At 52.9% G+C, this 24,552-nt stretch overlaps 1 protein-coding gene across 1 annotated transcript in view; it reads right to left on the bottom strand.

Annotated features, from left to right (window-relative positions):
* The window catches only part of ELAVL1 (ELAV like RNA binding protein 1), a 45,068-nt gene that overhangs the window by 4,556 nt on the left and 15,960 nt on the right, over positions 1-24,552 (bottom strand). Inside the window, exons 3-5 of the mRNA XM_039466010.2 lie at positions 14,163-14,266; positions 6,665-6,818; positions 1,106-1,331 (exon numbers count right to left, since the gene is read on the bottom strand). Coding sequence (XP_039321944.1) covers positions 1,106-1,331; positions 6,665-6,818; positions 14,163-14,266 — 484 coding nt within the window. The remainder of the gene's footprint in view (positions 1-1,105; positions 1,332-6,664; positions 6,819-14,162; positions 14,267-24,552) is intronic.

Below are 24,552 nucleotides of genomic sequence, written 5' to 3'. Positions count from 1 at the left end.
CAGTCACGTAACGTTCACCAATGCAAATGACTCCACAAGGCAAGTGTATGAAAAAGGTCTGCCTTAGGGCTGCTGATCAAATGTCTAAAAGCTTTGGAAGATCTGCTCTCACCTGAGTATACCTAAGGCAACGTCTTTTCTCCCACAGGTAAGAAACATTCAGTATTCTTTTTTTTTTTTTTTTTTTTTTTTGAGAAAGGGTCTCACTCTGTCACTCAGGCTGGAGTGCAGTGGTGCAAACAGTTCACTGCAGCCTTCACTTCCCAGGTTCAAGCGATCCTCCTGCCTTGGCCTTTCGAGTAGCTGGAACTAAAGGCCAGCACCATCATGCCCACTTAATTTTTTCATTATTTTTTGTAGGAACAAGGGTCTCACTTTGTTGCCCAGGCTGCTCAAACGAGGGGCTTCAAGTAATCCTCCCATCTCAGCCTCCCAATAGCTGAGATTACAAGGGCATGCTGCACCCCACAATGGGCATGAAACCATCCTTAAAGCTCGTGGCTCCATTCTCCTGTTACTAGGAACTGTGAACTGGAGCTCCAAGTGCTCATGCTCCCAGGAGCCAGTGGGGACCAGTGCTGTATTTTTTTTTTTAAAGACAGATTCTGGCTCCGTGGCCCAGGCTAGAGTGCAGTGGTGTGATCACAGCTCACTGCAACCGCAACCTCCTGGGCTCAAGCAATCCTCCTACCTCAGACTGCTGAGTTGCTGGAACTACAGGAGCACACCACTATGCCTGGTCAGTTCTGTATTTTTTGTAGAGATGGCGTCTCGCAATATTTCCCAGGCTGGTCTTGAACTCCTAGGCTCAATCGATCCTCCTCTCTCAGCCACCCAAGGCACTAGGATTACAGGCATGAGTCACTTTGTACAGCCTGGTGTCACTGTTTTGATTCCCATGAAAAACAACACTTGGCTGGAATTAAACGGCTTTCCTACAGACACCTTTCTGATGGAGGCTGTGGTGTGGTGCTGCGGAATGATTCTGAAAGTGCTCTCTGATGGGATCAGTCTAGTGTTCCTGTGGTTTCTATTCTGTGGCTGTGCAGTCGCCCGCCATCAGGGCTACGTGTGGCTTTCAGGAGTGCGCGCCCTCCCGACCCACCTGAATCTCTGCGCCTGGTGGTGAACGGGGCCTCCAAACCGTCGCGCTGGCGAGTGGTACAGCTGCGAGAGGAGTGCCACATTTTTGTTCTGGTTGGGATTGGCTGCAAACTTCACTGTGATGGGCTCAGAGGAACCTGGGGGTTTATGACCATTGAAACTGGTAATTGCCTCTTCTGCCTCCGACCGTTTGTCAAACCGGATAAACGCAACCCCTCTGGACAAACCTTTTTAACAAACCAACAAAAACGGAGTTAGGGGGAAAAACGCTAGGATTTCAAAACTGAAAAGCAAAAGTCAGGTCAGTCTACTGTGGGCCAGACTGGAAGTCTGGTTAAGGAAATAAACAAAAATTAAACCTAAAAGTGAAAACAAATGGATGGAGTAAAGAAAATCAACGACTAACAGAAGATTAAAGTTTTAGACTTTCTTCCTGGTTGAAGCCATGACTCCAGTGTTGGCGCCCAAATATATTTTGGTGACAGACATCCCCAAGAGACACCTGAGGCTCTTATTTGGAAAAAAGCAACATTAGGGAACAGCACATCCGCCATCACTATTTAGCTGCCAGGTGCCAGTCACAGAATGGGTACGTGGATGTGCTGTGGGGTTGGTGGGTAATAGGGTTGGGGTGGGGGCTGTATCTGAGAAATCCTCCCTGGGCTCTGGGGCCCCTCACCTGGCTGCTGTCTCTGGGGCCCACTGTGACAGCGGGCCTTGTGGCTGAGCCTGCTGCAAAGGTGCCCAGCTTAGCCTGCGTGCCTTCTCCTTCATGCCAGGAGGGTGTGGGGTTCTGTGGCTGTCCCCTCACTCTTGTCTTGGGATACTCCACTCTAAGGTCCTGCACCCTCCTGTGGGCCCCAAATTACCATCAGAATCAAATGAGGCCACAACTCTGCTCAGGCTCGCACAGCAGAGCTGAACCTACCCACAGGCTCATCAGGCAGGCCTGGGGTCCCTGTGTGGGAAGGGCCAGTCCTGGATCCCTGGCTGAACCCAATCCTGGACAGAGCAGCATGAGACCAGAGGCCTGCCCTGCTATGGGCAGCACTAGTCAGCTGGGCATGGGTGTGAGATGCCAAGCAAGGCAGATGGAAGGAGAGCATGGCTGTCCCCCACCTCTGCCTGTCCATACGCTAGGCCCGGGAGGGAAACATGAGTAGCACCATCCCTTGAGGAACCTGGGGAGCAGGCTGGAAACTGGATGCAGCTGAGGGGGATGGGGGTGAGGTGACAGCTGAGGGGCCAGTCTGAGAATGACATCACTGGCTGGGAGTTGTCAGTATGTCCTGGTGGGAGAGGCTGCCGCAGATGGCCCAACCCAAACACCCTCATTCTTAAGACTTTTAGTTGAGACAGGCCAAGGTTTGTGCCTGTGGTCCCAGCTACTCCAGAGGCTGAGCCGAGAAAATTGCCTGAGGCCAGGAGTTCAAGACAGCCTGGATAATATAGCAAGATCTCACCTCTTAAAGAAAAAAAGAAAAAAAAAAAAGACTTCTAAGCAAAGGGTATCCTAAGTCAGGTTTCTTCTCTAGGTAAAGGCCTATGGTACATGGTAAAGAACAATGACCAAAGCCAGGCAGCCTGGGGCCTTGGGTGACCTGTCCAGTGGGCACCCAACTGTCCCTATGTCCTGTCTCCACGTCTCACCTGGCACCTTACTCCACCACTTCCCAGAGGGTCCCACCAGCTGCCCCACAATCACAGCACCTCAGGCCCCACATGAGCACACAGATAGCACCCTTAGTAAAGTCACACCTAGCGCTGTGCACATGTGCCAGGAATATTCTGGGGCTCAGGCCCATTTCTGAGCTCCTGCTCAGAAGGAATACCTGAAAACATAACCCTGGCAGGTGCTGCTTTCATTTATTCTCACACAACATGAATGACAGGTTAGTCAGTCTTGGAAACCTAAACAAAAATCTAACTTTAGGCAAGTACGACTGACAGTTGATGCTGGCTGGCTAAGGGAAGCTGGCTCCAAGCAGATGGCATCATTCTGTTTCTAAAGACCTTGTAGCCCAGCAGAGAGAAGGCATGCATGCAAGTGTGGGTTCCTCGTCTGGTGTTGTAGAGTGGCTTTCAAATGCAAGCGAAACGAAGAAAACTCGAGTAAGGGGGCCAGGAAGGATGCTGTTTAACACAGGGAATAGCAATTTACCATATTATTTTTTTCTGAGACAGGATCTCGCTCTGTCACCCAGGCTGGAGTGCAATGGCTCAATCTTGGCTCACTGAAACCTCCATCTCCTGGGTTCAAGCGATTCTACTGCCTCAGCCTCCCAAGTAGCTGGGACTACAGGCATACACCACCATACCCAGCTAATTTTTGTATTTGTAGCAGAGACAGGGTTTCACCATGTTGGCCAGGCTGGTCTTGAACTCCTGACCTCAGGTGATCCACCTGCCTCAGCCTCCCAAAGTGCTGGGATTACAAGTGTGAGCCACTGCACCCAGCCACAATTCACTATATTATTTAAGGAATGTATACTTTCTGAACTTGGCTCTGCAATTTTGGTTTTTGTTCTCCCAGTTGTTTTTTATATTTAATATTTTTTGAGATGGAGTCTCACTCTGTTACCCAGGCTGGAGTACAATGGTGCAATCTCAGCTCACTGCAACCTCTATCTCCCAGGTTCAAATGATTCTCCTGCCTCAGCCTCCCCAGTAGCTGGGACTACAGGCGCCTGCCACTGCGCCCCCACGCCCGGCTAGTTTTTATTTTTAGTAGAGATGAGGTTTTGCCATGTTGGCCAGGCTGGTCTTGAACTGCTGACCTCAGGTTATCTATCTACCTCAGCCTCCCAAAGTGCTGGGATTACAGGCGTGAGCCACCATGTCCAGCCTCCTTGTGTTTTTAGAATTTAATAGCAAAGTCCAAGAAATGTCATAATCTCCAGATGAATACATTATCTTTTTTTTTTTTTAAAGAGTAGGGGTCTCACTATGCTGGCCAGGCTGTTCTAAACTGGGGCCAAACCATCCTCCCACCTTGGCCTCCCTAAGTGTTGGGATTACAGGCATAAGCCACGGCGCCCAGCCATCCCCATCTCTTTAACACTAAAAAGCCCATCACAGGAAGGCAAACTTCACAAGCTGGCCTGCCACACGCTTCTCTTCCCTGCTGCCCACCGTGCACCTCATGAGGTCCCAGCAACAAGCACCCTCTGTCCCCAGCAGAGGGAGCCACAGCCCTGGGATTGGAGCCTCATCTTCCTACCAATTCTGCACCCTGGGGTGGGAAGCAGCGCTGGGGAGACCCTCCTGGCTCCCTTCTCTCTGCTTCCCTCACCCCCTTGCAAAGATGCCAAAGGTTCCTTCTGCCACCTTGAGTTTCAAAGCCAATGCTGGGGGGCAATACTGAGATACCCCCAACAGCCTGGGAGACACTACCTTGGAGAGGGAAAGGAGGCAATGTCCCCAGTAGCTGTGTGCAGAGGTGTATTCCCCCAGCCTGTAGCCTGTGTGTGCCTGAGAGACTAAGGATGGTCCCAGGAGAGTTGTGTGTCTGGGGGCGTGTTTTCAGATGCTGGGGGCTCCAAGTGGAGAGCAGGATCTCCTCATCAGGGCTGGGCTATGGCTGGAGGGGAGTGAACTGTGGGCCAGTGAGGTTGGCTCCCCTGGCTCTGCGCAGCCAACTCAGATGCCCCAATGCGGAGTTGGGGGTTATGAACTCATGCACTGGCCCGACAGGATCGTTCTCTTAGCTGGCACTTCTAAGGTAAGTGAGAGAACTTCAGGGACCACAGGACTCTTCTGGTACAGACCAGGGGAGTTTACACCGAGTAACTGGCATCCCCCGACCCTCTTCCCAGAGCGAAGGAAGAACGGAGTAGGCTGTGAGAGCGAGCCCTCTCCTTCGGCACTGTCTGGTGCCAGGGCACGAGTCTGTGCTAGGCTATGTGTGGTCCCCAAGAGCCCCCATGAAGTGCACAGCGGCCCCTTCCCTTCCTCGGGCCCCAGCGGGACTGAAGGCTGGCAGCAGCAGGGCCGTGCACACGAGGTGGGGTTCCCACAGCCAACCGGGAGAAGGGAGAGAGACTGATGAGGCTGCCCAACCCAAAGCACGCAGCTCAGGGGATGGAGGACAATGTGCGTGTCCCTCCACCCTGCAGGCCAGGAAGGCCCCACCCGTGTTCGTGTTGACAGGTGAGATTCTGGGCTGCTGGAGGAGCACTGCTGTTCTCTCAAAAAAAATACGCCAAGTAGTTGAGCCACTGACTTCCTGTGGCTCAACTACTTGGCGTATTTGAACACCACAGCCAAGGTGGGAGGAATATGAAAACCACCCACACAATGCCTGGGCCTCGCTGGGCTTGGCGAGCGGACTCTTCTCTCCTGGTTGGTCAGCACACTCCCACTTCTACCCCAAACAGAGCTGAGTGATCCGAAATCCCCTCAGGGTGGCCTGAGTTCCCCATCCCCAAGGCAGGAACGTGTGCAGGGCTTGGCAAAGGATGTGGTGGTGCACTAGTTCCTAGCCTAGTGGGGCAGGTGGGCCAGGCAGTGGGTTGGGAGCACAGCTGTGGGTGCAGGCGTGTCCCCAGCTCCTCACTGCCTGATGGCGTCACACAAAACCCAGAGCCCATGTTCAGTGCCGACATAGCCTGGGGGGAGGGGCCAGTGAAGTGGCCAGGACTGCCCGTCCGTGAGAGGAATTCACCGCCAGGTTTTCTGCACACTTTAGATGTGCTCTCCAGAGAGGAGCATCTGAATTCTGGGGATTTGGGGCCATCAGACTACTGCACCCCAAACACCTGCAATGAGAGCCACAGTGGACAAATGCGCAGCAGCATTTTTTTATCCCCAAGAAACAGGGTCTTGCTCTGTTGCTCAAGCTGAAGTACAGTGGCGCGATCACGGCTCACCACAGCTGTGAACTCCTGGGCTCCAGCAATCCTCCTACTTCAGGCTCTTGAGCAGCTGAGACGACAGGCCTGTACCACCACACCTGGCTGCAGTATCCATTTTTTTTTTTTTTTTTTTGAGATGAGTCCCACTCTGTTGCCCAGGCTGGACTGTACTGGTGTGATCTCAGCTTACCGGAACCTCCGCCTCCCAGGTTCAGGCAATTCTCTTGCCTCAACCTCCCAAGTAGCTGGGATTACAGGTGCTCGCCACCGCGCCCAGCTAACTTCTGTATTTTTAGTAGAGATGGGGTTTTACCATGTTGGCCAGGATGGTCTTGAACTCCTAACCTCAGGTAATCCACCCGCCTCAGCCTCCCAAAGTGTTGGGATTACAGGCATGAGCCACTGCACCTGGCCTGCAGTGTCCTTTTCACCCCATTCATGGGCAAGGCCAGGACATTAACCTGCCTGAGGGAAGGTGCGAGAATTTCTTGGTGTTGTCACCGTACATGAAGTGCTGGCCTAATCCCCAGCTTCTTTTAATGCCATCTTACCTCCTCAAACCAATGCCAACTTTCTTCATTTTGGTACTGTCCTCATTTGCAGAATAACTAATGATATTTAAAATCAAATGGTGATCTGCCTTCCCTAGACAACCCAGTCCCCACCTAGGGAATACCGTCCCCACATGTCTCAGGCCCCTGCGATACCTGTGGTCTGATCCACGAGGACCCTTGAGTTGATGATCCGCCCAAACCGAGAGAACATGTCCTCTACGTCCTTCTGGGTCATGGTCCGCGGGAGCCCACTGATGTACAAGTTAGCATCTTTGATGACCTCTGAGCTCGGGCGAGCGTATGACACCTTGAAAACACAAACACTTTCTGGGATTAGGACAGGCATGTGGCCAAAGCACTGAGGAGGGTGCTAAATTTTGGGGTTAGGAGAAGCCAATATTGGGGGGTAAGAAATCATACAGGGAATGATTGTCATCACTGACGCTCACCACCTGCAGCTGCGTGATAGCAGCTCACTGCAGGATAGGCCGTGAGCTGGGGTGCCTGGAGTGCTTCCTCACTGGGTGCTCGCCATCCCCAAGGAAGCAGGCGTGACTCCCATGTCACAAAGCCCAACTGAGGGACCACAGCTGGTAGGTGGTCACCTCTCTGACCTCTCTGATGTGCTGGACAATGAGTTGGTGCTAGAGATAAGACCTGGTGCCTGAAAGAAGCCAGTAATACAGCGAGCAGGCAAGCTGGGAGCTGCTGGGAGCACACGAGACTCCCGTGCCAAAGAGCAAGCTTGCCACAAAAGCCCTGATGGGGGCTGTGAGTTCTGGGAGGACCCAAAGTTTGTACTCAAATCCACTCGAGTGTGTACTATTAAACAACTCAATGCCTTTTGGATTTCTATTTTGCAAAATCAAAGAAAACGTAAAGAGAACCTTCTGGGTGCTTTGACAAAATGGCACATTCATCATTCGTGTGTAGAGGGTGGTGAGGGGAGACCAGAGGCCAATGCAAGAAAAGGTCTTTGGCGCTTTCTCAGGTTGGCGCTGATGGCCTTGCAGACCCCACGGCCCAGAAGGAGGAACAAGACAAGGGTGGAACCTTTCTGTTTGTGAAGGGGCAGTCTGGCAGGACTCTCAGCCGTCAGGAGGTTGGAATACGGAGGAGGGGGCAGGAGCTGTGTGCCCAGGAAGGGTGGGGACTTGAACTTGTGCAAAAGGAAGTTCATTCCTTTCAAGTAAGGGGCACAGAACTGATGAGCCAAGGTGACTGAGACCAGAACACAGGGAGAAACCGCTACTCAGGAGTCACTGGGCAGAATCTGTGTGCCCAGAACACACAGGCAGCATCCTCTGAGAAGTTCCTATCATGTTCCAGAGAAGGAAAGACAGACATTGCCCCTGCTCACAGGGCAGCAGGCAGCCCAGCAGGAGAGCACGAGAGCCCCACGAGGAGAGGAGTGGTGAGGCTGGAGGCTAGCTCCACCCAGCAGCGGTGGGAATCGAGGGAGCACATAACTATGGGGCCCATGAGGTCTCTGGGGACACCGTGCTGCTCCCAGGCACGGGGCACTTCCATCAGCCTGTGGGCAGGAGCTTTGGGGGCACTTGGTCACCCTGTGATTTGGCTTAGGGGCTGCCAGTGCTGTCCCCAGAGAAAAAGAGGCTGCCTTGGCCCCCAGCCTCCTCTACAGTGTCCAGGCCTGCCTTGGCTCTCTGCAGACCTGTCTGGACTGGGCAGTATTTGGGGGCCTGCCAAGCCATCACCCTGGTGCCGGTGAAGCGGAGCTGAGGCTGGCACTGACCGGACCTATCGACGTGCCTGGATGAAGCCCCAGGGGAGAAGTACCCTAGAGCCAAATGCTAGGGAAAGCTCTGATGCCTCCCAAAGACAGGTGTTTCCAAGGACCATGGGAACTCCACTTTCCTCTTCTCTCTAGACACTGTCACGTTCAGTCAGGCCAGACCAGAGCAGCTGGTGCACTGCGGGCATGCACCAACTTGGGGCTCCCCGGCCCCTCAGCCAGAACCCTTTCCGAAGCTCCCAACACTGCTTGCTCTCTGGTGTCAATCAGGTCTTTTTCTAGCTACCCATTCTCAAGAATTCATTCAGTGAGGGGTTCAATTGTGCTCCCCCCATCAAAATTCATATGCGAAGTCCTAATACCTCAAGACCTCAAAATGTGACCTGATTTGGATAGTCATAGTGGATGTAATCAGTTAAGAGGAGGCCACACTGGTAAAGGATGATCCCTAATCAAATGTAACTGGTGTCCTCATAAAAGGGGGAAATTTAGGCCAGGTGTGATGGCATAGGCCAGTAATCCCACTGTTTTGGAAGGCTGAAGTGGGAGGATCGCTTGGACCCAAGAGTTCAAGACCAGCCTGGGCAACATGGCAAGACCACATCTCTACAAAAAATAAAATTAGCTGGTAGTGGTGGCGCATACCTCTAGTCCCAGCTACTTGGGAGGCTGAAGTGGGAGGATCGCTTGAGCACAGGAGTTTGAGGCTGCAGTGAGCCATGATCACACCACTGCAGCCCAGCCTGGGTGACTAAGTGAGGCCCTGTCTTAAATAAATAAATAAATAAATAAATAAATAAATAAATAAATAAATAAATAAATAAATTTTTTTGGGAAAAAAAAAAAATTCCACTTAGAAAGGGGGGAAATGTGGATATAGGCACTCGCACAGAGAAGTGCTGGTTGGAATACCCTCATCCCTGCCCTGGCCTGCTGTGTGAAGATGGAGGCAGAGACTGAGGTGACGCTTCTCTAAGTCAAGGAGCTCCAGAGACTACCTACCAGCCTCCACCAGGAGCTGTGAGAGGGGCCTGGGACAAATCCCTTCCCAGCGCCTTCGAAAGAAACCAACCCTGCCGACACCTTGGTCTTGGGCTTCCAGCCTCCAGAACTGTGGGTCAACACCTGCTGAAACAGCCTGGCCTGCGGGGCTTTGTCACGGCAGCTGAGCAAATTCCTACTCTTCCCTGGCCACTTGGCTTGCCATGGATCCCTACACTCGCATCAACACCGAGTTCCTCCTGTCCCCATTTAGTTCTTGACTGCATTGATCATGACCTGACACACTGTATTTTACTTACTTTTTAAGTTTTTTGTGGAGACAGGGTCCCGCTATGTTGCTCAGGCTAGACTTGAACTCCTGGACTCAAGTGATCCTCTTGCCCTGGCCTTCCAAATGGTTGGGATTATAGGGGTGTGCCACCCTGCCTGGCACCTATTTTACTTATGTAACTTTTAACTTTGCAAACAGACTGTGAGGCTCAGACTTACGTGTTTCCTGCTGTATCCAAAGCACCCACAGCAGCCTCAGGTGAACGGTAGGCATCTGGGGACCGCTACTGCATGAGTGGAGTGAGCAGGAGCTGCTGTTGTTAAGAACACCTGCCTATCTGCACTGCAGTCCCCAGCACTGGCTTCTGTGGGTAACAGGAGTTTTGTTGTTCTGGTTCCTGAGGCGTGGATTTCACAAAGCGCTGGGAAAGCCTCCAGGTGACAGCATTAAGTGCCTATAGCCACACAGTGCCCAGTTTCACACCCTGGCTTTGCTCCTCCGTCCCTCCGTGACCTTGGCAGAGCTGTTTTACTACTAAAAACATCAGCTTTTTCCACCCAAATCTGGGGACCAGCCTTTATGTCGCTGTGAGGAGGGCAGGTGGGATACTGGACAGAAGGCCTGGCCCACCGTCGGCCCTTGGTAAGCACTGGCTGTGGGTGGCACACAGGAACCCAGCAGTGAGGCATAGCTCTACACAGACACTCTGCAACGTCCTGGCAGGGACACCGAGCTGCATCTGGGCCATGCTCAGCCTGTCACCTCCGTGCAGGAGCATTCCCACTGTGGCTGCCTGGGCTGCTACTATGGGGAAAAGACTAATAGGGATGAGGAGACAGGACACCTCCCTCTCGACTCTGCCACCAAGGGAATGACATCAGGATCAAAGAGAACAGAGTGGACAGGGTGAAGGCAAGGGCACATCTGGGCTGTCTGTGAAAGGCTGGGGCTCTGGGAAGCCCTGCCTGCAGGGAGGAGTGGGGCAGAGGTTTGGGGCCAGCCTGCGGTTCCCAGGATGTGCCTGGGTCTCCTCTAGGATGCCACCCTCGCCCTGTGCCCCTGCAGGTGCTGCTGCTTGGAATATCCTCATCCCTGCCCAGGCCTGGCTAACTCTTCCTTCTCCAGATCTCAACTCTGGCTTTCTTTTTTTTTTTTGAGACAGAGTTTCACTCTTGTTACCCAGGCTGGAGTGCAATGGCGCGATCTCAGCTCACCGCAACCTCTACCTCCTGGGATCAGGCAATTCTCCTGCCTCAGCCTCCTGAGTAGCTGGGATTACAGGCACGTGCCACCATGCCCAGCTAATTTTTTGTATTTTTTTTAGTAGAGACGGGGTTTCACCATGTTGACCAGGATGGTCTCGATCTCTCGACCTTGTGATCCACCCGCCTCGGCCTCCCAAAGTGCTGGGATTACAAGCTTGAGCCACCGCGCCTGGCCAACTCTGGCTTTCTTGAGGGAGCCTTCCCTGGCACTGGCCACGATTATAGGCTCCCTGAGACCATCCTGGGGCCACCTAACAGTGAATAGTGGGCACCGCTGGGCTCCCTGAGGGCAACCACAGGCCAGGGACCCCCAGCACCTAGCAGAGGGCTTGGCCCGACCCCATACTGTTATAAAGGATTTGTCTGGGAGTCTTAAGGATTGTCATAAAGGATTGTCTGGGGGATTTGTCTCTGTCCCAGATTCCTAGGAGGGAGCTTCTAAAACTCCTGGAATTTCTGTCTTTGTTACTGTGAGGACTTGGTTCCCACTTGAGTTTGTACTAAGTGATGACTCAGGATGGACCTCAACACCAGAAAGACCAAGCATGTGACTAGAGGGTTGAGGTGATACTGGTCTGATCTCCAGGGTGGAAGAGGGGAAAATGGTGCTGGAGATGGAGTTCAATCACATGGCCGAAGACTCAATCGATCATGCATTCATAATGAGAGCCCAGTAAAAACACCAGACACCAAAACTCCGTGGAGTCTCCTGGCAGGTATACAAGTCACATGCAGCGAGGGCGAGGCACCTGACCCCACTGGGTGTGGACACATGAACTCTGTGCTTGGGACCCTCCTGTGTGGCTCTTTGTTTGGCAGGCCCTGAGTTACAACCTTTATAAACAAACTGCCACTGGAAGCGTGAGTTCCAGGAGTCATTCTAGTGAGTTATGTACCCTGAAGGAGTGGTGGGAACCTCGGAATTTGTAGCCAGTTGGCCAAAAGTGCAGGGGCCTAGGGATCCCCAAAGGGCGACTGGCATCTGAGGTGAAGACGGTCTTTTGGGGGACTGTGGCCTTCAACATGCAGGGGCTGTGCTAACACTGGGTGACTGGTGTCACAATAGAACTGCAGGACACCAGGTAGCATCAGATCAACACTGAATAAAAAAGTCCAAGATGAGCTGAACACACATCTCCATCCAGGCCCTTATCACGCTGCACAAATGAGTCACCCTTAAATTGGGGAGGGCAAGGGATCCGAAGTGCCTTTTCCTTGGTCTCAAGGTATCTGGCCCAGCATTGGACACTGGCCAGGGGCTCAGTAAACGTTTGCGGAATGAATATGCTTGAAGCACAGAGGACCCCAGGGCCATACCAGAGGAACTGCCAGAGAAGCCAGGCCCAGACAGCCTTGGGGAAGCCCCAGGGAGAAATGACTGAGGACTGTCACATCCCCTCCAGGCTGGCCTGTTTCTGCACAAGTAGGACAGTGGTGGGAAGCCACTGAGAACCAGATTCTGCCAGCAGAGGGCAGGGCTGCTGAAGGTGAGTCAGGCTTCTGCACACATGGCTGGGATGACAGGAAGGGACATTTGTCCAGGTCTGGGACCCTGGGGTCCTGCATGGCTCTGGCTTCAAACTCAGGCAGCCACTCCCCAGTCTTTCCTATCCACTTCAATCCTAAAGAGGCAAGAGAGTCCTGCTGACACAATTGCATTGGCATCCAGCTCTTGCATTTGAGTAAATGGAACCGCTGCACAAGAATAACCAACTGCTCTGCTCCACACCTCAGCCTGGCTGCCTCAGAAACAACCTTAAAATATTTTCTAAATGAAGGAGAGAACTCCTAGGAGATAGGGAGTCCAGGGCCAAGGATCAACTACCGGGGGCTGGAGGTGAGGAAGAACTATTCCTGCTCAGGTTGAAACACATGGCGCTGGGCTGCCCTCACCAGCCCCTACAGTGGAAGGCACTTTTGGGAACCTGCGCTGGACACGAGGATGCAGCAGTGGTGCACCTGCCCTCGGGGAGCCCACTGCATACCACCTTCATGCTGCTGGCACAGGGTGGGTCTGGGGGAGCTGCTGCTGAGCAAGGGTCTGGCCACTGAGTAACCAAGATCACGGGGCAGTCTGAGGGCAGGGACAGAGGACACCTCTTGGCTGAAGGTGCTGCCACCACCAGGTCACAGGACTGTTCCTGGTGGGCAGGCAAAAATCCAGGCTCCCAGGCCTGCCCCGCAGTGACCCAGGAGGCCCCTCTGCAGCCTGGGAATCTGTATTTTACAGCTCCCCAGGGAGCCCTGGCAATCAGATAAGCTGAGGAAGCACAGCTGCAGTGCAGGTCCAAGACAAACCCTTCTGGGCACCTGATGTGATTCAGGGAGCACCATTCTCTGGGGTAGGGGCATTTAGCAGATCTAAAGGCTCACACAGGCCCACCACATTCCAAATGGCCTCAGAGAAGGAGAGGGAATTCTGGCCGATGAGCCCGCATGTCCATGGGCACCTTGTGAAGGCAGGCACTGAGGGTAGGTGGGCACAGTGGCTACTGCAGAAAGCCCGGTCGCAGGGACCTCTGCCTGGGGTACAGGAGGCTCAGGGAAGGCTCAGCAGCTCCCAGGACTGACAGGAGACCAGGGAGCAAAGGTCAAGAAAGAAATGAGGCTTGATTCAGGTGGCAGGAGCTGCCCACGATCAGGGGAGCCAGAAAGCAAACACTTGGGGACGGGAGGATGTTGGGCTTGAGGCTCACAGCCCCAGTGTATGAGGGAGTGGGTTAGATAATGATGACAGAGGAAATCCATCTGTGTAACCTAGAGGAAGGACCTGTCAACTCATCCCAGGAAGCCACTACAGCCCTGCTGGAGGAGCCACCTCCAGGCTGCTGCAGTTGGCTTCCTCAAGTTACCTGCTGCTGTGAAACCTCCACATGTGGCACCCATCTGTCACACGTGGTTGTCCTCTTTCTTGTCTACTGTCTGCAGCCCTGACTCACAGGGCCACTGAATTTGTCTGTTTTGGTCACTGTGGGGCAGACAGTAGGTGCTGAGTGAATGCTGGTTGAATGGGCAAGAGGAGGGTTACAACAGGCCCCAAGGAGCTCAGAGGGAGCACTGAGCAGGCTGGGGGTGGATGGAGCTGCCCGGGGATGGAAACACAATGAGCCAGGCAAGAGGGACGGTGGGGGAGGCCTGGGAGCTGACGCACCCTAGGGACACCCTGGGCGGGGAGTGGGCCCTCAGCCACCCATGTGAGGCCTGGGACGGTCACCACCTGACCAGGGTATCTGATGGGAGCCCCTAAGGAGCGGCTGTGCTCACAGTCCTCTGGAGAGAGACTGTGAGGCCGGGCGGGCTTAGTATAGACCTGTGCCCAAGCCAGGAATGGACGTGGTGGTGATCAGATCCCTTTACCTTAATGGTTTTTGACTGGAGCCTCAGGCCGTTCAGCGTGTTGATTGCTCTCTCTGCATCCTTTGCAGTCACGTAGTTCACAAAGCCATAGCCCAAGCTGTGTCCTGTGCGGGAGAACACAAGGACATTTGTAAGTTGACCGCCTGCAAGTGAGAGGTACAGGGAGGTCAGGCAGCACTGTATCTGCCCAGCATCTGGAAAATGGAATTATAGGTGCTAGCAAACTTTCTTACTTTCTTTGGCAAACACGTACATTTTCTGGAATGAACACAGGTTACTTTTTTTTTTTGAGACAGGATCTTGCTCTGTCACCCAGGGTGGAGTGTAGTGCTGAGATCACAGCTCACTGCCACTTTAAATTCTTGGGCTCAAGAGAGCCTCCCACCTCAGCCTCCAGAGTATCTGGGACTACAAGCCCACTCCACCAGGCCCAGCTAATTTTCAAAATTATTTGTAGAGATGGGGGTCTCTCTATGTTGCCCAGGCTGGTCTAAAACTCCTGGGCTCAAGCGATCCTCCCACCTTGGCCTCCCAAAGTGTTGGGATTACAGGTGTGAGCCGCTGCGCCTGGCCAGGGTTTTATTTTTGTAATTTAAAAAGCCCTAAAAGTGATTTTAAAAGGAATATTTAAAAATTAAAAAAAAAAAAAAAAAAAACTGCTATGGATGACACCTTTCTGAATGACCAGTCCTGTGGGTGCCAGCTGCTCTGTGGGGCCTGGGTGGTGAGGATGAGCAAGGTCGTGGTGGTGGACAGGCTGGTGGACCCCAGTTTGTGTTGCTGTTGCTTTGCCACTTCCTTCTCCAGAGCAGGAGGGCCTGCTGGCACCACCCAACACCAGTTTCATTTACCTCCCCAAGCCTGAGACCAGCCCGAACCCACTGTGGGGCAGAAGAGGATGGGGAGCCCAAGGAGAGGCCAGGGGCTGAGAACTCCCAGCCTCGCAGGGCAGGGCAGGCCCTGCCCTGGTGTGATAGCCCTGGTTATCTCCTGAGCTTCTCTTGGCAGTGGGGGAGAACCAGGGTCACAGGCAGGCGTCCCCCGCACCCCCTCTATGAAACACTCAGCACAGGTACAAGTGAACACCCACTCACTGGACGCCACAGGAGGGAATCAGGATGGTGAGGGCAGGACCAGAGGGGACAGCCACTGGGGTGGGGGTTCAGAAGGAGCTTCATAGAACATCTGGCCAAACACTCTCACTAAAGGAGAAGTGAGGAGGTGCAGGGAAGAGCGCAATCCCTGTCATCCCCCACCCAGCTTATCCACTCAGTCGCAAGGCTGGTGAGTACCAGCTGTGGGTGGCCAGCCCAGCAGGCCTCACCCAGCACTGCTCCATTCCCCCAGCCAGCAAGGGTGACAATGAGCAGATTGTTGAACAGGAGGAGGCCTGGAGCCCCACTGAGGCAGAAGGCCATCCACAAGACTGGCTCTGAGTTATTTTTTAACAGTTTTATGATATGCTTGGGTAGGCTTCTAACTTTGCTCCTCCAAACAATACTTTTCTTTAGAAAACAAGCCCTGTGGAGAGTTCCTTCCATCGAGTCGCTTCAGCTTAACCCATTTCTAGAAGACTAGTACGTGCAGAATTGGCAACTACAGGAGATGCAAAATTCAAAGAGTAGATCCTACAAGATGTAACAAATACTTTTCTTCTGAACATCAAGGTATAGCTCAGGCACACTTTGATAACAAGATCTGATCTACTAAGGAATCCAGCGTGATAGCTGAACACTTTAGACCACAAAGTTAACATACATCTTACAACACATGTTACCCTCCTGGCAGCTGGGACAGGGGCATCCAGACCCCTCTCACTGACAGCAAGATTACAAATCTGCCAGAGAGCCTAATCCAGGTTTGCTACTTTCTTTTCCCTCATTTTATTAATTTATTTTTTGCCACTTTCTTTTTAAAATTAATTTATTTTTCAGAACTTGTTTTTAGTTTACAGAAAAATTACAGGGATAATACCAAGTTCCCATACAGCCCCTCCCAGTTTCCTCTATTGGTACCACCGCACTTGAGTATGGAGCACTAATGACAATGAATGTTCCCATTAACTTCGGTCCACGCCCCATCCACTTCTTTAATCTTTCCCTCATGTTCTTTCCTGCCCCGGGATCTCATTCAGGATCCCACGTGACATTAGTCATGTCTCCTCAGGCCCCTCTGGACTGACAGTTTCTTGTTTCTCGTGACCCTGACAGTTTTGAGGACTGGTCAGATGTTCTGTAGACTCTTGATTGGGTTTGATGGAGTCTCTGTCATGGTTAGAGTGGGGCTGTGGGTGCTGGCCTGGAAGAACATCGGTGGGTGGAGCGCCCTTCTTGTCATACCATGTCAAGGGCACAGGCCACTGATAAGACTTATTGCTGCTGTCGCTGACCCTGATCAACTGGGCCAAGGCAGGCAGTGTGCCCGTTTTTTTGGCTATAAAGTGACTCCCACCCTTTTCCACTCTGCCCTCTGCAGAAGGAAGTCAGGACACACAGCCCATGCTTAAGGAACTACTTGGAAGAATTCTGCTCCCCCTCTGCAGGATGCAGCAGCTACAGAAATGATGCTCTGTTAGCTCTGCACAGGCCACTCTTTCCTAAAGAACAAAACCACACTTGGATCCTCTAGACCTGTATTTGTAATAAAACCACACGGGGCTGAGAGACTCAGCTCTGGGGCCCTGGGCAAAGTGAGAACTTGGAGCAGCAAGATGGCAGGACCAGGCTCGTGTGGAGTGAGCTGGGACTGCAGCTCAGAGAACAAGCAACAGAGCAGCACAGCCAGGTCAGGACGGTCAGGGCCTCTGCAAGCGCTCCAGACGGCAGTGTGAAACCAGACGATGGAACGTCTGTGATATGGATTCCTGACCACGATGCCAGCCTGGCTGGGTTTTTTTCCTTCCCAAACACCTGCTCTCCAACTGCTCAGTGCCATCTGCATTCGGGCCCCATCTTTCTGCTCCATCCAGAAGCCTGGACCACCTGCCTCCTTGGCTGTGGCGGCTCAGATGGACTAAGTGCTGCTTGAGAAAGTCACACACCGGTAAGGAGTAAAGCCCCAAGCCCTGGTCCTGTGTCCTCAGCCACAGCCAGCTCCTCTCAGCACATAAACGAGCGCCCTGCCTGGCCCAAGTCCCTGCGTCCTCATCTCCCAGGTGCTGGGTAGTCCTGGCTAATCCCCTAGGATGGTCACTGCCCTGGGGACCGTTTCAGGATGTGTCCCTTGAGCTTTCGGCAGCTTGGGTTAGGCCCACCCTCTTGGGATGCCCCTCCTCTGGAATGTGGAAACCACATCAGATTTCCATCTCCCTGACTGTCTCTGCTCAGGCTCCTCATCCCCTGTCCGTTCTATGGAGACCCACAGGCCCCAAGGATCCACCTTTGGCTCTGTCTCTGCCATGTGCTCTTCCTCACCACACACGTGCCCAGGCCTGCCAACATCACTGAGGGAGTTGCATACCCTTGGGCAGCCCCAGTTGCTTTCCCTGGTAAAGCTCCTCCTCTGTCTTCAAGGAGCTGACGCATTAACTGAACACCTACTATGTGTCAGGCCCTGTGCTTGGCTGGGGGTTAGTGATGCATGACAGAGGACGGTTGCTGCCATCATGAAAGCTGTCACATCCCTGTGGGCAAGTCAGACAACATGGTGGAGAGAAACTGACAAGAGTTAGATGGGGGACAGGAGGGCCTGCGGTAGAGGAGATATTTGAAACAAAACCTCTGTGTGGCTGGCGTGAGCAGTCCAGACAAAAGAGCAGGTGCAAGTCTCTGAGGCAGAGATGATGCCACTGTATTCCCAGAAAGAGATGACCTGTATGGCAAGAGGGCTGGGAAGTGGCCCCTGGCAGCAGGGCAGAGCCAGTGTGGAGCCAGCGGGCTGCTGATCTAATCCAGATAGATTTGGGCTCTGTGCAAAGGCCAGAGCAGCAAAGGAATGCCCCACCCAGAGGACTGTACCTGGGGTAGTAGGGAATGGTTCCTGACCTTCCTATAGGCTGGACCTTGTGGGTCAAGGCCTGGCTTCATCTCCTAAGTTTGCTCTTCTTTCTGAGGTGGGTGCCTGGAGGCAATTGGAGGGGAGGCAGGTGAGGAACAAAGGTGCCCTGGTTTCCACTGACTGGGTGAGGCCATCAACTGGAAGGGCTTCGTCCAGCACCTGACCGCCCACTTCCACCCTTGCCTCCAATACAAACCAGCCTGGGCAGCTTTTTAAGCCACCACTGACTGCTCAGGCCACACCGCCAACCAATGAAGTCAGAAAAGGAGAGGGGGTTGCCAGCTGGCCTCAGTGGTTTTAAGACAGAGTCTCAGCCCATTGCTAAGGCTGCAGTGCAGTGGCACAAGCTTGGCTCACTGTAACCTCTGCCTCCTAGGCTCAAACAACCCTCCTACTTCAGCCCCCCACCAAGTAACTAGAACTACAGGACCTCACCACCATGCCTGGCTAATTTTTGTATTTTTTTGTAGAGATCGGTTTCACCATGTTGCCCAGGCTGGTCTCAAACTCCTGAGCTCAAGCAATCCTCCCACCTCAGCCTCCCAAAGTGCTGGGATTACAGGCATGAGCCGCCGTGCCCGGCCTCCTCAGTGGTTTTTTTGTGGGAGGAGATGACCAGAGGCAGACCTCTGTTACTTACAGTTAAATGATTACAAGCTTTTAAATGTTTTTAAAGCTCCCTGGCAATTCCAATGCATGGGGGGCATAGGGCTTTCCATGGTTATGCAGAGGAGAAGTGGCCTCTAGAGGAGAAGTAGAAGTGGCCCCCAAGTTAGTTTCTCCAGGCAGAGTCCATAAGCCACCTGCACCAGGGGCATGTGGAGTTCTAGGCAACAACTTGGCTCCCTAGATGCCCCCCATCCCAGTCCGGGACCCAGGATGTCCGGCAGGCATGGAATTCGAATCTCTAAACTCCTTAAGGATGCTCCTCCTGCCCACTAGCAGCAGAGCCTGTGAGAGCCCCTGTCTGGAGACGGGAGATCAGCACCGAGACAGGAGGCCTGAGGGCTTGCGAGGGAGCAGAAGGACAGGGACCTGCCTGGTGTCAGTGCTTGGGGGACAAAGGGGCTCTGGGATGGGACGTGGGAGAGGCTGGGAAGCAGGAAGGAGAGACTGGCAGGGAGGAATGCCCGGCTCTCACTTCCCTCAGCTGAAGGAAGAGCCCCCCACCACCCTCAACCCTTTCTGGCCACAGGGCAGAGGTTCTGGGCTCTGGTTCTCTGCCTGCCTGCCAACAGCATCCCCCTCCAGGAAGGTTAAAGCACAGATGGTCAAACACACTGAGTGGCTGACTCAGGGGCCTGGGAAGAGCCTAAGACTTGAATTTCTCCAGGTACCCTGATGCTGCTGCCGGCCTGGGGACTGCAGCCTGACAGCTGCTGCCTGGAGAAGACAAAGCTGCCTCTGCAGGGAGCACCACGGATGCCTTACAGGGCACCAACACCCCGCCCGCCCCGGGCAAACACTGGCCAATGCTCTCAAACTTCCAAACACATTTCCCTCTCTCTTTGGATGAGGGTTAGGATCGGAGAGCTGGCTCCCTGTCTTCTGCTGCCAGACACAATGCTTCCATCCCTCAGTGCTTCTTGTAGCTGGAAGGGCCCTGACTTGATGTGGGGTGTCAAGGGCTGAGGGGGGTGAGTGCCCTGTGGGTGAAACCCTCCTCTGTACCCTAAGGCTAGGTCCCATGAGTTCTCTCTTTAAAGGTCTACAGGGGATTAAGGGGAGACGTCACTGAGAGACAGAGACTGGCAGTGGGGAATGAATTAATTCAGCAATAAGAAACAGCCAAGGTACACAAAAGAAATGGGCAAAGGACAAGAAGGGTATTTTACAAAAGAAGTACCAACAGCCACTAAATACAAGCAATGATGAGCTTCACTAGAAATGGGAATCACCCCGATTGATTTGTTCGTCCCTCACAGGGTGGCAGAGGTGAGAAACCCTGCCAGGGCTAGTAGATCAAGGCCGGACAGAAGGCAGGGTGAACTAGGCATCCCCTAGAGAGCGAGCTGGCAGCAGGGACCAAGAGCCTTTAAAAAGTATACTTTCTCATCTGCCACTTCGCAGGCAGGAAGACTTTCTATGGAAATAACCAGTAAGCAAAGATTTGTGCCAGGACATTTATGTCAGTGGGGCTTTCAAATATCAACACATGGGAAGCTGAATACTATGCAACCGCATGATGATGGGATCGCGAGATGTTCAGTGAAGAGGAAAAATGTCCAGATACAGGAAGGCAAGTCTATCCGCAGCTTGAAGGGTGAGCCAATTCTGCAGAAGCGTATGACTGCTTATGGCCATGAATACGTAAAGAGAGTCGTCTGTAGGTTCACATGTCCAAAAGCTAACAGCGGTGTGATTGTGGGTGATTTTTTTTTTTTTTTTTTTTTTTTTGGCTTGGCTCATGCTTAAGTTTTTTTCTGTGAGGATCAAGCATGACTCATATTAAGAAAAAAGCAGCCAGGATGGGAAAGTCCGGAAGGGCATTCCTGCACAGGGAACAGTGTTCAGAGAATCACCAGCACCCAAGAGTAGGGCTTGACTGGAGGGGTGCAGGGAGTACAGCAAGTGGGGAGAGAGGGCAGGTGCCCAGGGGTCTCGGGAGCCCCTAGGAGGGGTGCAGGCTTTAACCCAACCAGAGGTAAACAAGAGAGATCCGTGAATGGGGCTGCAGCTGTTGACTTCAGCATGACAGGCCGTCCATGAGGGTGGAGAGTTGATTCCTTCTGATTCCCTGAGGGACATATGGGGCCACTGCGGACAGACCAGACACCAGGGCAGGGCTGCCCAGGAAGGCAGCAGGCAGAACAGTCAGGCACTGCGGTAGCCTCCTTAGCTGGTATTTGTGGGTGGAATGGCCAAGAACCAACCAACGCCATATCCCTAACATAAGCACCAGGGCCAGGACAGCCAGAAACATTCTGAGCTTTGAGGGTGACAGTCCCTTCCTCTCAGCCATCACCATGCTCCTCCTTCCTCCTGCCTCTAGTGCCCAGCCCTTGGTTGGCACTCAACTAGTATTTGCTGAATGAATGAATGTCCATGATGATCTGCACTCTCCCCCATTCCCAGCACCATTCATGTATTCATTCACTCACTCTGCAAAAACTGACTGTGGCTACGTCTAGGGCTACAGAGATTAACAAGGCTCCTGCATCCAAGAACAATACTGATGTGCTGGACCAGAAAGCTCCAGCTCAGTGGTGGGTGGAAACCCCACAGTGCAGGTTGGCCTGGGTGCCATGAGAACCCACAGTAGAGCATCTGACGCTTGGGCCAGGGGAGGCCTCCTTAAGCAAACATGGCTGGGATCTCAACAGTTTGAGGAGGGGAGTGACAGGGTCACATTCGGGCTATCAAAGAGGCCCCTCTGCTGCAGTGAGGAGGGCAGTCTTCAGGAAACGCAGGGGGCCAGTTAAGAGGCCAAAGCGATAGTGCAGGCCACAGGTGGTGATGTCCTGGGCTAGGATGGTGGCTGATGAGAAAGAGGAAAGGGATGGACAAGAAACACCAGGCGGATGAGAGCCAAGGACACTCCTAGATTTCTGAGCAGAGCCATCAAGTGGATGGTGGTACCATCGGCTACAGTGGGGGCAACTGGAAACAAGTGGCTAGCTTTCGGGAGAGTTAGGTCAGTTTGGAATACACTGAATTTGAGGGACTGAAGGCGTCTATAGCTCAGAACAGCTTTCTGGTCAAAAAGGAGGTGGGAGACAGAGGGCAGCTGGAAGCCATGGGGTGACTCTGCCCACCCCGACTATTGGCTTTGGAAGAAGAGGGCAATGTATAACTCTGAGAGCTGGCTATGTCAAAGGCTGGGGGAAAGGTGCTAAAGACAGAGAGGGTGTGGCCTCAGGCAGTTAGACAGGTGGGGGGAGGAGGTGCTTCTGAAAGCCAGTGGAAGAGGATGCTTCTGGAAGTGGGTGGAGACAGGGAACAGGACAGTCTGGGTGAGAGGCCAACACACACAGCAGTGGCTCTCGCTGGGGAACACTGCCTCCTAGAGGACATGTGGCAATGCCAGGACATTTTTGGGTTTCACCATTGGGAAGGTACTTCTGGGACCACATGGGTTGAAGCCCCGCGCCAGCACAGTGTCCAGAGCACAAATGTGAAGGAACTCTGAGCTAGAAGAAGCTGGAACTCTGGAAGGAATTCCTTTCAAGACACTCAAAGCCCAGGACAAGGAGGTACTTGGAGAGCCCAAGGCTCTTGGGAAAACAGGAAGGGAAGGAAGGATTGGACTGGAGAGGTGGAGACGCTGTTAGTTCCACTGTGAAACAGAAAGCAGTTATCAGCTGAGGGTGAGGGGGGCGGACAGAGGCCTGAGAAGGGCAAACAGGGAAATGGCTGCTGTGGGACTCAGAGACAACCGTGTGGTGAGAGGAGCTAGGCCAGGGATCAGATTTGCTGGGGTGCCTGCCTGGCCGTGTGAGAGGCTGTCTTGCGGGGTTGGGAGAAAGCAGTTGGCTGGAGAGAGGGGTGGTGAGACCTAACACTACAACCCAGGCCCTGCCAGCAAAGATGTTTGCCCACACTGGCAGCAGGATGAGTAAAGCCAGGCTGCAGCATGTTCTCCATGAAGCTCCAGTCACTCACTTCAAGAGCTACTAGCAAGAGGCTGGGCTAGTAGCTCTTGCTCTTTCATCTGAAAGCCCAGGCCGAGCCACTCCACAACTCCTGGTGTGCCCATTACTAACTACTGTCCAAAGATAAGACAGGGCTCATCTCTGAACTGAACTAATTTCCAAATTACACTTGTGCAGCCTTCACTGGTTCTCAAAACCAGTTCTCTCCAGACTGAGCCAAATCTAGGTGTTCCTATTAGCATAGCTCACATTCCTTTGAAAGCCACAACAAGGGAACAGACAGAGAAATCAGGTTCCAGAAGAAGGATGGCAAATTCTGTGGGAATGCTTGCAAAATCTCTGGTGCCCAGGAATACGAAGGAAAATTCCCTTCCACCAGAAAGAGGAGAAAGGCAAGACTTGTTAGTGGCACAGGAGAATTTTTAAAACCTTCTATTATTCAGGATGGTCTCCTGGCTTCTAGAATATTCTTTTTTTTTTGAGACGGAGTTTCGCTCTTGTTACCCAGGCTGGAGTGCAATGGCACAATCTCGGCTCACCGCAACCTCCGCCTCCTGGGTTCAGGCAATTCTCCTGCCTCAGTCTCCTGAGTAGCTGGGATTACAGGCACGCGCCACCATGCCCAGCTAATTTTTTGTATTTTTAGTAGAGACGGGGTTTCACCTTGTTGACCAGGATGGTCTCGATCTCTCGACCTCGTGATCCACCCGCCTCGGCCTCCCAAAGTGCTGGGATTACAGGCTTGAGCCACCATGCCCGGCCGCTTCTAGAATATTCTAACACGTTAGTTTGTATATTGCATAAAGTCCCTATTGAGAAGGCGTTTATTAAATCAGACTTCCAGAGATGGAAGGACAGAAGGCTTTTGCATTCAGTGCCCCCATCTGAAGAGCTATTTTTCTGTACAGACACCAGACAGGCTCTTGGGGAGGCATTCAGGGGTCAGGTATCTTAATGTAACTGGGAAAACACTGAAGATAAAGTGTGATGATGGGCACATTAGGTTCAACACATCACGCTATGTTCATGTATGCTTGAAATTTTCCGTAATAGAAACTTTTTCTTTTTTTTGAGGTGGAGCCTCGCTCGGTTGCCAGGACAGGGTGCAGTGGCGTGAACTCAGCTCACTGCAACCTCTGATTCCCTGATTCAAGTGATTCTCCTGCCTCAGCCTCCTCAGTAGCTGGGACTATAGGCATATGCCACCACGCCCAGCTAATTTTTGTATTTTTACTGAAGACAGGGTTTCACCATGTTGGCCAAGCTGGTCTCCATCTCCTGACCTCATGATCCGCCTGCCTCGACCTCCCAAAGTACTGGGATTACAGGTGTGAGCCACTGTGCCTGACCCTTAACTTTTACACTAGTTTTCTTTCTTCTTTTTATTTTTTTTGAGACAAGGTCTCACTGTTGCCCAGGCTAAAACGCAGTGGTGCAATCTTGGCTCACTGCAACTTCCACCCTTCAGACTCAAGTGATCCTCTGCCTCAGCCCCACAGGTAGCTGAGACCACAGACACGGACCACCATGCCCAGCTAAGTTTTTGTATTTTTGGTAGAGATGGGGTTTCACCATGTTGCCAAGGCTGGTCTTGAACTCCTGAGCAAGTGATCCTCCCAGCTCAACACCCAAAGTGGTGGGATTACAGGCATGAGCCACCTGGCCTTAAGTGAGTTTTCAGTATAGGGAATCACAGTTCCCAAACCCAGGATGGCAGCCAGAGCACCGGGAGGAGTGACCATTCCTTGGCTTCCTAAAGCAAGGCAGAAACAAAAAGGAAGGGGGGGGCGGTGGTAGAGGAA

This window comes from Saimiri boliviensis, chromosome 14 (assembly GCF_048565385.1).
Source record: "Saimiri boliviensis isolate mSaiBol1 chromosome 14, mSaiBol1.pri, whole genome shotgun sequence".
In the NCBI taxonomy this organism is placed as follows: domain Eukaryota; kingdom Metazoa; phylum Chordata; class Mammalia; order Primates; family Cebidae; genus Saimiri; species Saimiri boliviensis.
This window is presented reverse-complemented; position numbering and strand designations above follow the sequence as displayed.